At 49.3% G+C, this 13,262-nt stretch overlaps 1 protein-coding gene across 4 annotated transcripts in view; it reads left to right on the forward strand.

Moving 5' to 3' along the window:
* The window catches only part of MYH11 (myosin heavy chain 11), a 114,251-nt gene that overhangs the window by 39,221 nt on the left and 61,768 nt on the right, over positions 1-13,262 (forward strand). For all 4 annotated transcript variants that reach the window (XR_015727877.1, XM_045776042.2, XM_045776040.2 and 1 more), the window contains exon 4: positions 8,407-8,434. Coding sequence is in view for 3 of the 4 variants with exons in the window: in XM_045776042.2 (XP_045631998.1) it covers positions 8,407-8,434 (28 nt within the window). In the remaining variant the exon portion in view is untranslated. The remainder of the gene's footprint in view (positions 1-8,406; positions 8,435-13,262) is intronic.

The following is a 13,262-nucleotide window of genomic DNA, read 5'->3' on the forward strand; positions in this document are numbered from 1 at the left end:
TTCGTGAGTACCTACTATGTATCGAGCACTGTTCCTGGCACCTGGGATCAGGCACAGCCCTTGCCTTCAGCAGCTCAGGGGCCGGTAAGAGAAGCATTAAAAGCAGTTTTGTAACTTTTTTTTTTTTTTTTTTTTTTTTAGATTTATTTACTTATTTGAGAGAGAGAGAGAGCACACGCACAAACCGGGGGAGGGGTAGAGGGAAAGGGAGAGAGAAACTGTAGCAGACTCCTTGCTGAGCTCAGAGCCCGATGTGGGGCTTGATCTCAAGACCCTGAGATTATGACCTGGGCCGAAACAAAGAGTCAGACACTTAACCAACTATCCCACCCAGGTGCCCCAGTTTTATAACTTCTGAAAAACAAATAGATCTGTGTGAACTTTAAAGAGTCAGATCTCTTGATTCACAGGTACCTGGTGGCTCAGTTGGTTAAGTGTCTGACTTCAGCTCAGGTCATGATCCCAGGGTCCTGGGATTGAGTCCCTGCTCGACAGGGAGTCTGCTTCTCCCTCTGCCCCTCCCCCGTGCTTGTGCTCTCATGCTCTCTCTCTCGCAAATAAATAAATAAAATCTTGAAAAAAAGAAAAAGGAGTCATATCTCTTGTTTTAGAGATGGTGTAAAATAACCATAGTTTATTTTAAAAAGCTTTATTGTGGTATAATTTATATACTACAAAGTAATCCATTTAAAGTATACAGTTCCCTGGTCACTAGTGAATTTACAGGGGAATGCAGTCATCAGCACAATCTTTTTTTTTTTTTTTTGACAGAGATAGAGACAGCCAGCGAGAGAGGGAACACAAGCAGGGGGAGTGGGAGAGGAAGAAGCAGGCTCATAGTGGAGGAGCCTGATGTGGGGCTCGATCCCATAACACCGGGATCATGCCCTGAGCTGAAGGCAGATGCTTAACCACTGTGCCACCCAGGCACCCCAGCACAATCTAATTTTACATTTCTCTCACCCCCCTGCCCAAAATTGTATGTCTGTTAGTGGTCACTTTCCCGTCCTACCTCCAGTTCCAGGCGACTGCTCATCTACTTTCTGTCTTTCTAGATTTGCCTGTTCTGGACACTTCCTATCAATAGAATGAATGCTACAATACACAGTCCTTCGTGACTGGCTTCTTTCCCTGAGCATCATGGCCTCAAGGTTCATCCATCTCGTAGCAGGTGTCAGGGCTACATTTCCTCTTTGTGGCTGAGTAATATTCCATTGTAAGCTCTACCACATTTTGTTTATCCACATAGCATTTGATGGATTTTTTATTGTTTCTACTGTTTGGCTATTGTAGATAATGAAAAGTAACATAATTTTTACTAAGATGGAAAAAGAATTTTTCCATCCATCCATAGAGTCCTATCATGGATAAATGATCCATTATTTTCCCAGATAATCTGTACCCTTCCCCACTAAAAAGTCTTGAGGTCAAACAATGATCACAGTGAGATTAGGTGCTACAATGGAGGGAACATTTGGACTATCAGAGCTAGCGCCACCAGGAGGCCATGTGGTGCCTTTATAGAAGTAGAAGAAGGCACCTCTTTCTCAAGGCATTTTTCCTCCATCTGCTGGAAGGTTGTCTTAATAAATGTACAAATCTATAATGACCAGTGTGAATGGTTCCCCCTAGAGTTATGCAGTGTACAACTTGTACCACTGTCCATGGCAGCCCCAGAGGGGGCATGTGGTAGAAAGGCCTCCAGTTTAGCTCTAGGGAGGTATAGAGTCAGAGAAAATCATAGAAGAAGTGACACTCAAGATGCCATTTCAAGAATGGATTGGGGTGGGGTACCTGGGTAGCTCAGTAGGTTGAGTGTCCGACTCTTGGTTTCGGCTCAGGTCCTGATCTCAGGGTCATGAGATCAAGCCCTGTGTCCGGCTCGACGCTCAGTGAGGAGTCTGCTTGAGATTCTCTCCCTCTCCCTCTGCCCTCCCCTGCCCCCACTCATGCTTGCTCTCTCTCTCTAAAATAAATAAATGAATCTTAAAAAAAAAAAAAAGAGAGAACGGATTGGGGTATATACTCCAAAGAATTGAAAACGAGTTCTCAAAAAAAACTTGTACTTGAATGTTCAGAGAAGCACTATTCACAATAGCCAAAAGGTAGAAACAACCCACATACCCATCGATGAATGAATGGATATGCAAAATATGGTATATCCATACAAGGGAATATTACTCAGCTGTGGAAAGGAAGGAAGTTCGGACACATGTCACAACAGGAATGAACTTCAAAAACACCGTGCTAAGTGAAACGAGGCAGACACAGAAGGCAACATATTATACAACTGTATTTATGTGAAGTGTCTAGAAGAGGTAAATCTGTCTCTACAGAAAGCAGATGAATGGTTGGGAGCAGTTACGGGAGTGGGGAGGGAAGAGTGATTTGCTGAACGGGTTGAGGGTTTGGGCTGATAAAAATGTTCTGGAACTAGATACGCACCAGGTACACCACGCATAGGGCACAACGCTGTGAACGTACTCCATGCCACCGAACTGTTCACTTGTACTTGGTTAATGTTGTGTTAGGTGCGTTTCACCTCGATGGGAAAAAGAAGGAGGAAAATGGGTCAGACAGGAAGAGGGTGCTGTGGGCAGAAGAAGCAGGGAGTGGAAAGCTCGGGGGGACCCTGCTTCCCACAGAGGACTCTGCTCTCTTGTGTCAGACCCAGGTTCGGGCTCAGGCTCAGGAGGGAGGCAGAATGCCCCAGGAAGTCGCGGGTCAGCATGCGGTGCCCACATCAAGCCCTCCTTCTGCCCGTAGCCTGGCTCTGTCAGCTTCCCACGCTTGGAGGCGGTGTGTTTCCCATGGGAATGTCCCCGGCCAGAGGTCCCTGGCAACCCCCATCGCGGAGCTGCCCTGGCAGCTTCTGAGCCTTCCCCCGGAGCCTGCTGCCCCTCCTGGAGACCTGGGGGAAAGGCCCCAGGACGAGCGTCTGACCTTATAAATCTGCTGTGCTCTGGGCCAGGCTTCCCAAGGCTGCTGGGAAAGCCTGTCTGTCTCCCTGGAGCAGATGGATCAATATAGCCCGTCCGTCTGTCAGTCAGTCTCAGAATCATTCCTTAAAATAGCAGAGGTTGTCTGGGCCAGCCTCCCAGGGGATGTCTCTTTGCCTGGTTCTGATCGCAGGGTGCTTGGTTCGTCTACCCCTCATCGCTTCCTGAATCAGTTTTTCATGGGTTTCTTACTTGGCTCTGTTCCTGAGCAGGTCTCTCCTTTGGGTGGAAGTTGGAGGCACAGACATCCGTATTCCCTAATTCCAGAATGAGGAGCCGTGGTTGTGCCAGGACAGGGCACCTCCGTCTGCAGATTTCCCCTCTACGGGAGAGGTGATACTGACTGCTGTCTCTCCCCACCAGGCCCTGTTTTCTTCTATTTTTCTGCCCAAAGTCAAGGCATGGGCAGGGTTGGTTCCTTCTAGAGACTCCAAGGGAAAATCCAGGGCGCACCTGCCTCCTGGCTTCAGGGGGGGGGCATGCCATCCTTGGCGATCCTTGGCTTGTAGACCCATCGCTCCAGTCTCTGCCTCCTCCTTCACGCGGCCTTGTCCCTGTGTCTCTAATCTCATCATCCTTTCTCTCAGAAATAAGAACACCGATCATGGATTTGGATGCCACTCTAAGACCAGGATCGTCTCATCTGGAGATCCTTAATTACACCAGTAACACCCTGATTCTAAATAAGGTCACCTTCTGAGTTTCAGAGCAGACAGACCTTCTAGGGAGCCAGCATGCCCTTGGGCGAGTCACCTTCTGTGCTCTATTTTCCTCATCTGTAAAATGGGGGTGATGCTAGTTGCCACCTCCGGGGCCGCCATGGGAACTAAATGGGTCACGCAGCACCGCAGGAGCTCCGCACAGGCCCGAGGCGCTGTGAGCGTTCCGGAAGGGGGAGCCACTGGGGGCATTGTGGGTGGTGGCCGTTTCTCTCTTCCGTGTCCTAAGCTTTGGGGTTACAGTGGTTTCCTCAAGAGCACTAAAGAGTATTCTTCCATCGACCACTTTTTGGTGAGATGAGGGAATGGTTATGCGTGCTCACAGCACAAACGTGAACAGGTTAAAAGCAGATGGAGTGAAAGTCGGTGTCCCTTCTCTTCTGCTTCTCAGCACTTGGACCCTCTCCTCAGGGACAACCACTGTGGGCTGCGTCAAGAGTGGTGGCTTCCCCATATAGCCGATGCATATACAAGTATTTGAGGGTGTGTGTTCATATGTGTGTATATGTGTACATGCATGTGTATAGATATCCTGCTAATTTTTTAGGGAGTACATGCAAGTTGGGGGTGGGGTGGAAGGGCAGAGGGGGAGAGAGAGAGAATCCCAAGCAGACTCCCTGCTCAGTGCAGAGCCCGACTCAGGCCTCGATCTCAGGACCCTGAGATCAGGCCCTGAGTTGAAATCACGAGTCAGACCCTTAACCGACTAAGCCACCCAGGCGTCCCTATATCCCTCTTTTTAAAACACAGAAGGCATATCGCTGTGTTTCCTAGCTATTTGTTTTTAGCTTAATGTATCTTCGACATTGTTTTGCATCATTGGGTAAACGTCTTCTTGGTTTTTTTTTACTGGCTGCCTCATGTGTCCTTCCATGTCTGTACCAGAATTTCAAATACTAGAAGTTGTTTGACTAGCTTGTCTTCAGTGGACGGACCAGGTCAATGGTTTGTGTCTGGTCTTTTGCTACTGCCGATGTGGTGGCAGTGACCGACTTAGGTGTCTGTCGTTAGACACAGGTGTGGGTGTTTCTGATGTGGATGCTTCTGGAAGGATATGGAGCAGCCAGGAATCGTAGCAGAAGATGGGGCTGTAGGTAAGGGTCAGTGCAGCTCGTCTAGAAGATGAGACTGTGTGGGGATGGAGTTCTGATGCAGAAGGAGAGCACTCCATCTCTCTCTCTTGTTCCTGGGGCCCTTCCCCTTGGCCTTCAGCTCAGGGGTCAGACTTGCCTGAACGGAGGGTCTCCACACTCCCTGAACGCGGCCCCTGCAGGCAGCTGAGGCCCGTCCTACCACCTCAAGGTGGAAAAAGTGAGAGCAAGAAAGAGGAATTAAATAGTCTTTTGGTACTTCTGCCTTTTGGTGTGAGGATTTGGCTCAACCAGGTCACCAGAATGTCCATCTGTAATCCGAGAGAAGAAAAGGAGAATTGATTGGAGGTGACACAGGGTCCATGGAACTTGCCCAATCATCTCATTCATCTTGCCTTGCAGTGGGCCGCATTTTCTTTATGTGATAGAACTCCCCCGTCCAGACGTGGTCATTACTATCCTCTCTATTCCCCAGTAACACACAGGAATGGCCTCCTCCAGTCCCATCCATCTGTCCCTCCATCCGTCCATCCATCCATCCATGTATCCATCCATCCATCCATGTATCCATCCATCCATCCATCCATGTAACAAATAGAGTTGAGCACCTACTATTTGCCAGGTACTGGAGATAAAAAAATTTTTTTAAAGATTTTATTTATTTATTTGACAGAGATAGAGACAGCAGCTAGAGAGGGAACACAAGCAGGGGGAGTGGGAGAGGAAGAAGCAGGCTCATGGCGGAGGAGCCTGATGTGGGGCTCGAACCCATAACACCGGGATCATGCCCTGAGCTGAAGGCAGATGCTTAACGACTGCACCACCCAGGTGCCCCATGGAGATAAAATGTTAAACAAAACATATAAGCTCCCACTTCCCCAGTAAAGCTTGCTTTCTAGTAGTATAGGGAGACAGACAATGTGGGCTCAAAGTGATGGTTCTTAGACTGGGTACGGCAGAGATGGTGACACAGATGTGTGGATTTGAGATCCCATTCTTAGGAAGTAGATCCTTCTATCCCAGAGGCCAATCCATGCCCCGGGGGAAGGAGGAAGTGTCATCTCTGAGGCTGAGGGACCAGGTAGGGGCCAGGAACAAGAGAAGGGAGCAGTCTGAACAAAGGCAGGAGTATGCTCAGGGGGGTCACTGGGGCATCAGAGTGAAGGACACGGGGTGCCAAGGCTGGGAAGGTGGGCCAGGCCAGTCATGGGAGGCCTTGGGTGCCATGCTGAGGAGTGTGGGCCTTATCTCAGGGCACTGGCCTTTTTTTTAAAATAAAGATTTTATTCATTCATTAGAGAGCACATAAGCAGGGGCAGAGGGAGAAGCAGACTCCCTGGCTGAGCAGGGAACCCGACACGGGGCTTGATCCTAGGACCCTGAGATCATGATCTGAGCTGAAGGCAGACGCTCAACCATCTGAGCCACCCAGGCGCCCCAGGGCACTGGCTTTTTTTTTTTTTTTTTTTTTTTTTTTTTAAAGATTTTATTTATTTATTCGACAGAGATAGAGACAGCCAGCGAGAGAGGGAACACAAGCAGCGGGAGTGGGAGAGGAAGAAGCAGGCTCACAGCAGAAGAGCCTGATGTGGGGCTCGATCCCAGATCGCCAGGATCACGCCCTGAGCCGAAGGCAGACGCCTAACCGCTGTGCCACCCAGGCGCCCCAGGGCACTGGCTTTTTAAAGACAGCTCTATTGGGCACCTGGGTGCTGCAGTCAGTTGAGCATCTGACTCTTGGTTTCTGCTCAGGTTGTGACCTCAGGGTCCTGAGATCGAGCCCCGCGTCGGGCTCTGCATTCAGCGTGGAGTCTGCTTGAGATTCTCTCTCCCTTTCCCTCTGTCCCTCCTGCTCCTGCTCTCTCTCTCTTTAAAATAAACAAATCTTAAAAAAATAAAATAAAGATGGCTTTCTTGAGATAAAATTTGAGTACCAAAAATTCACCCATTTTACAAGTAAACTTCAAAGATCTTTAGTAAACGGATAGACTTATGTCCGCATCACTATAATCCCATTTCAGAACCCCAGACGCCTATTTGCAGCCCCCCGACCCCCAGCCCCGGCGACCACTCATCTGCTTTCTGACTTCACGGATTTGCCTGCCCTGCATGTCTTGTGTAAATGCGGTCCTAGAATATGCGGCCTTCTGTGTCTGACTTCCTTTACTCAGCACAGTGTTTTTGAGGGTCATCCGTGTCACAGCCTGTGTCACTAGGACATCATTGTCTTTACGGCCATGGTATGAATCCAGCACGTACTGTTTATCTGCTCCCCAGGTGAGGGGTACTTGGGCCGTTTGCACTTTTTAGCTATGACGATAACACTGCTGTGAACGTTCATGGGCCAGTCTTGCGGGGACACATGCTTTCAGTCCTCTTGGGTCTTTTCCCAGGACTGGAGTGCTGGTCCGATGGTAGATTAATGTTGGACTTCTAAAGAAACTTCCAGAGTGAGAGAGTGTTAAGTTGCAGAGTGACTGGCAGCTCGGCGTGTCAGGAAGATCACTCTGAGAAGGGGTTGGAGGAGGACAGGACAAGATCTGGGGAGATCTTTGGAGAGGTGTAGATGAGAGGCCTGAGCACCAGGACAGCGAGGATGGAGCCAGGGAATGGATTTCAGAAACTCTGGTCACTTTAGCATTGCTCATCAGCAGATACGATGCTCTGATTTCTTGGTTATGGTTAATTCGTCAATGATTGAGGGTGTTGGTAACTCTCCCCACATCCCTGTAGGGCAGGGAATGGGTTCCAGACTCTGGCTCTACCCTCTGAGGCCACTTTAAGAGTAGAAGGTGATCAGTAATGTCTGCTTAATCACATTTAATCTCATGATGCCCTGTGTTCCCCAGCAGGGTTCTATGATCGTCAGCAACAGAGACCGACACAGCATTTTATCTAGGAAAGGAATGTATGCAGGATTGTCAGGGAGCTCACCGATGGGGTGGGAAGACTGGAGAGCCACCCTCAGAAATGGCAGGAATGGGCTTCTTGGGATCTGGGTGCAGGAAGTGAGGGCCCTAAGGCTCTGTCCACCCACGGTGCTTCCCCACCAAGACTGAATATGGTAGCAGGGGTGCGGCCAGAGGCATGTCTCCCAGAGGAACACAGGATGATGCTCTTCCCAGAAGAGGACATGCTAGGTTTTCAAACCCAAACTGTCCACTACCCTATATTCCAGGTGCAGGAACTGAGGCTCAGAGGGGTTAAGACCATTCGCCCAAGGCCACAGAGCTGAGAAGTGGCTGAGTGGGACCCCAGTCTGTTCTGTCTGGCAGAGTGGGCTCCTGGGACCCCCCCCAAAGAGCTGGAGGGGCTGGAATGCCCACTGCCTTCTGAACTCATCAGGTGCCAGCATCTTCCTAGGGCTGCCTCCAGGACTTGGGGGAAGGGAGGAGTACCTACAGGAGCCCTGCTGTCCTCTCGGCTTTGCTCTTGTCCCCTGCATCCTGGGCAATGAGCCCAGTTGGCCCCTCGCCACCTTTGATGGGGCCAGTGTGCAGGAGCTTAGGGTGGGGGGCGGTGCTGGGGAGCAGACATCTCCAGACCCTCAGCTCTGAGCTAATACTAATTCATAGCCTTTTTTCTTTCTGTTCTCAGATCGAGAGGACCAGTCCATTCTGTGCACGTAAGTAGAGCTGTTTTTTCCTGTTTGTCTACAGTCGAGATCCAGCCTACTAAAGAGAGTGGTCCTTGAGGGCAGAACTCTTTGTTGACCTTTCCAGGCGTCTCGCTCGTATCTGGCATGGAGGAGATGCGCGCTTAGCATTTGCTGAACGGAAGTCCTCGTGCTGAGGCAGGCACACCCGAAGTGTTGGTGATCCCTGGTGCCATCTTGTTCTGTACCACCTGCCTTTCTAAAATGACCATTTATTGAGCACTTACTGCATGCTGGGCCCTGAACTCTTCACAGAATTGCATAACAGCTCTGTGTAGGTGGAGGACATCTCTGTTAGTGCGGAAATCTTGGCTCGTGTTAAGTTACTGCCCTAACACGTCACAGTGAGCGAGCACATTTGCGCCGTACTTAGTGGTTGGTGTCAGTGTCTTTGAAGACCTGAATACTAGTCAGAAGACATTAACTCAATTTAGAATCATTCAGAGACTCTTCAATACTCAGAAAAAATCCCTCCTGTCGTGGGCAGAATAATGGGCCCCCTAGTGATCTCTGCATCCTGATTTCTGGAAGCTGTGAGTACGGCAGGTCACGTGGCCTGGGGGCGTGAAGGCTGCAGATGCTATTCAGTTTCCTAATCAGCAGACCTCAAACTAGGGAGATTATCGAGATCATCCAGACGGCCCAGTGTCGTCACAAGGTTCTTAAAAGTGGAAGTGGGAGCAGAACAGAGGGTCAGAGGGAGATGCAGTGTGAGAACTTGACCCGAGATTACTGGCTTTGATGAGGGAGGATGCCAGGGATGAGAACAGCCTCTAGAAGCTGGAAGAGCCAAGGAACTGGACTCTCTCCTAGAGTTCCCCGAAAGGAATACAGCCCTGCTGACACCTTGGTTTTAGCCCAGTGAGACCCATGTTGGACGCCTGACTTCTGGAACTGTGAGCTCATGGGTGCTGAGTTTGTAGAAACTCGTTTCAGGAGCAACGAGAAACTCATACCCTTCCCTCCCATCCTAACCCCTATACCACCCCCACCATCACTCCTTACTCAGATTTAATGGACCAGGCCTCCTGGTGGGTATAAGGCACCCTGGAGTGAGCCAAAAATAAACAGGACCCCTCTTCTCAAGACGGAAGACAGCACTGGGACAGTAATCACATTCTCGTCTTTTAGACTACTTGAATTTACTGCTTGGCCCTGTGAAGGTGTTATCTTTAAGGTGTTGCCTTGAACCACATACACATTTTTTTAAATCACTCAAGTAAATGTGTAATTACAAACTATGAAAATTACAAAGAATGAAACATGTAAGGAACTAGGAGAATGCACACATAGAAAGTGTTCTGATTGGGAAAACAAAAAAGGCCTCTCCAATGAAGTCATGTTTTTGGCAGAAATAGCAAAGAAAAAGGGCGAAGAGGTTCCAGCATGTGCAAAGGCCCTGGGGTCAGATAGAGTATGTTGTAATTAAGAAATTAAGAGGTCAGTTTGGCTAGAGTGTGTCCGCCAGAAGAAGACCCCCGTCTGGGAAGAGCCTTTCCAGAACCCAGGCTGGTGGCTTTTGTATTTAGCACATTGGTTTAGAGAAAAATATTTGCAGCCTGCCCATGCTGGCTCAACCCCTTGTAAGGCATGATCTTAAACTTTGTGACAAGGAGCCATCCCCTGGAAGAACTTGGGAGAAGAGTGTCAGGTGGGAAGCAGCAAGAGCAAATGTCCTGAGGTAGGGACCATTTGCTTTTCGGGGAAAAGAGAAGGTTGGAAGCGCTGGTGCACAGTGGGGAAGGGGATGGGTAGGAAGATGTGGTCAGGGAGCCGACCGGCAGGACCTTGCAAACTGGGATGAAGGCATAGAAAAGAGGTATATGAGATCTTTCTGACCGTTCAAGGAAGTTGGAAGGGCGGCCTGGGGACACACACTGGTGCTGTCAGGGTCTGGTCATGAGTCACCTGGATTTGCATGTCCCACTTGGGTTGCTCAGACTCTGGTCTCAGGCCATTGTCTTCTCCAGCTGCCTCCTGCCACCCTTCCCTGGGGCCCACATTGACTCTTGTAAAACTATAGGGTTTCCAAGGGGATTCCACTGGGTACCTCACCTATGGCCTGGCCAGAGTTTCCTCCCAAGCAGGCCTCCTACTTTGACCCCACCTCCCCTTATCCCTTCTGCTCTGTTTTTGAAGAAGAAACACTCCCTGATAAAAGCCTACAGGACTTTTTAAGGTGTTTTTGGTAATGCGGTGCAATATCGAGGGGACACATATCTCAACAGGGCAGCGCTTGTGGTTCGGAGGTGGGGCCTTGGCACAGGGCGAGGTCTGCTTTCCTGCCTCGCTGCATGCCAGCAGTTTGTTCTTGCGCAAGCTGGGTAAGTCTGCAAACCTCATTTTTGGCATCCGTAGAATGGGGATATCCGTTGGGAGGGTTGAAGGGGCAATGCTGGGGGAGAATGGAGCATGGGTCCTGGCACGCAGCCGGTGCCGCATCATTGTTGGCTGGTTGACAGATGGTGGCGTTTTGCTGGAGTTTTGTTGAGCCTTGCGGCTGGAGGCACCGTGGTGTTCAAGAGCAAAGCCCAGGCTTAGGAATCAGAATCCTGGCCGCAATAGAACCTCCCCTTCCCCTGATCCAAGGATCCCTGAGTTAGACCTCTGTGATTTCAGGCCAGGAGGAGCAAGCTGTGACCCATAGGCCAAATCCGGCCCTCTGTCTGTTTTTATAAATAAAGTTTTATTGGCACACAGCCACACTCATTCATTCCTGTGTGGCTTGTGGCTCTGTTTGCGCTACTATGGCTGAGTTGAGTAGGTGCAACAAATCATTTGTGCGCCTCAAGGGGCCCTTAACAGAAAAAGTTTGCTGACTCCCCAGCTTTAGGCAAATCAACAAACTTCTCTCCACTTCCTTTTATTCTTTTTTTTTCCCTTCTACCACAAAGACAAAATAAATAATTTTTAAATTAAATTGAAATGTAAAATGCACATGAACACATACATTTAATTTTTTTGTAACTGTAAGAGTAAAGCAGATAAATACCTAGAGGTGAGCAGTAGGAAGAAGTTCACCCACAGCCCACTACCAAGCTTGACCCCAGTAAACCTTGGTGGAGCTCCTTCTCTCTCTCTTTTTTTTTTTGCTAGTCAGTTTTAAACATAAACACGAACTCAATTGTGTGCATACATCTTTATCTCGTGCTTTTTTCCGCTTGACATTCCACTGACGTCACATTTCCGTGTTATTTACAAATATCCCTTTTGGAGGACCACTAACCCTCCGTGGAATTAGTGAAACACTTGACCAGACCCCAGGTATGAAGCTCTTAGGTCATTTTAAATTTTATCCTCAGGGCGCCTGGGTGACTCAGTCGATTAAGCATCTGCCTTCGGCTCAGGTCATGATCCTGGGGTCCTGGGATCGAACCCCATGTAGGGCTCCCTGCTCAGTGGGAAGTCTGTTTCTCCCTCTCCCTCTGCCTGCCACTCTCCCTGCTTGTGCTCTCTCTCTCTTTCAAATAAATAAATAAAATCTTAAAAAAAAATAAATTTTATTCCCAAGCAAATATATGATGACGTCCAACTTTGTGGGCAGAACTTCTGGGATTCCTCAGCTTCTGTCTTTGAGGATGGAAGTAGGATCCCAGACAGAAGTAGGGTCACAGAAGCATAGGTTGTGTCTGGTCTAAGTCTTCTGATTCCGGAGACTGGTGGAATCCAGAAATAACTCATGTTTCCCCAACCTCATTTGCCTGGCACTGTGGTTACAATTTTGGCTGTACGTGCACATTATTGTTAAATTATTATTATTCTTTAAGTGGAATCACTTTAAAAAATAGAATACTTTTGAAATGATTTTAGATTTACGAAAAAGTTGCCAAGATAGTGTAGAGAGTTCCCATATCCCACCTGCCAAGTCTCCGTTTCTCCTGATAGTGACACGTGACGTCACCACATTTGTCACACTAAGACAACAACATTGGTACGTCACTATCAAACTAGAGACCTTAGCTTTCACAGTTTTTCCACTAATGTCTTTCTGTTCCATGATCCCATCCAGAATAACATCTTGTCATCATGTCTCCCTAGGCTCCCCTTGGTTGTGACAGTTTCTCAGACGTTCCTTGTTTTTCATGACCCCTGACAGCTTTTTTTTTTTAAGATTTTATTTATTTGACAGAGAGACAGAACACGAGCACGGGGAGGGGCAGCGGGAGAGGGAGAAGCAGACTCCCCGCTGAGCAGGGAGTCCCATGTGGGACTCGATCCCAGGACCTCGGGATCATGACCTGGGCCGAAAACAGACGCTTAGCCGACTGAACCACCCAGGCGCCCCTGACCCTGACAGTTTTGAGGACTGACCAGGATTTAGCAGATCATCCTTCCATTTGGGTTTGTCTGATATGGTTCTCGGTTGTCAGACTGGGGTTATGGGTTTGGGGGAGAATGACGCGGAGGTGAGGTGCCTTCTACATCCCACTGTATCAGGCGGTACGTCAACCCACGTGACATCCACGTGACACGAACGTGACCTGTCCCTGGTGATGTTAAGCTTCATCACCTGCTTCGCATTCTGTCTGCTGGGTGTAGCCCTCATGTCTGAGCCAGTTCTGGCTTCCCTGGTCAGGTAATTTGGGGGACCGTGACTGCTTAAAACCATCCCAGGTACCCCCGGAGGGTGGGTCCTGCTAGACCTCTGTGGCTGCACCTCGGTTGCTGAGCGATGGTTCGGGGGTCTGACGGCCTGGCTTCACCCCGGAGACTCCTGACTCAGTGGCCTGGGGCGGAGCTGGGGAAAGCCGGGTTTTTATCTAGCCTGTCAGGCGCCTGGGAAGCAGGTGGGCCAGCC

The sequence above is a fragment of the Ursus americanus genome, chromosome 2 (assembly GCF_024610735.1).
Source record: "Ursus americanus isolate L20-20 chromosome 2, mUrsAme1.1.p, whole genome shotgun sequence".
Classification (NCBI taxonomy): Eukaryota; Metazoa; Chordata; class Mammalia; order Carnivora; family Ursidae; genus Ursus; species Ursus americanus.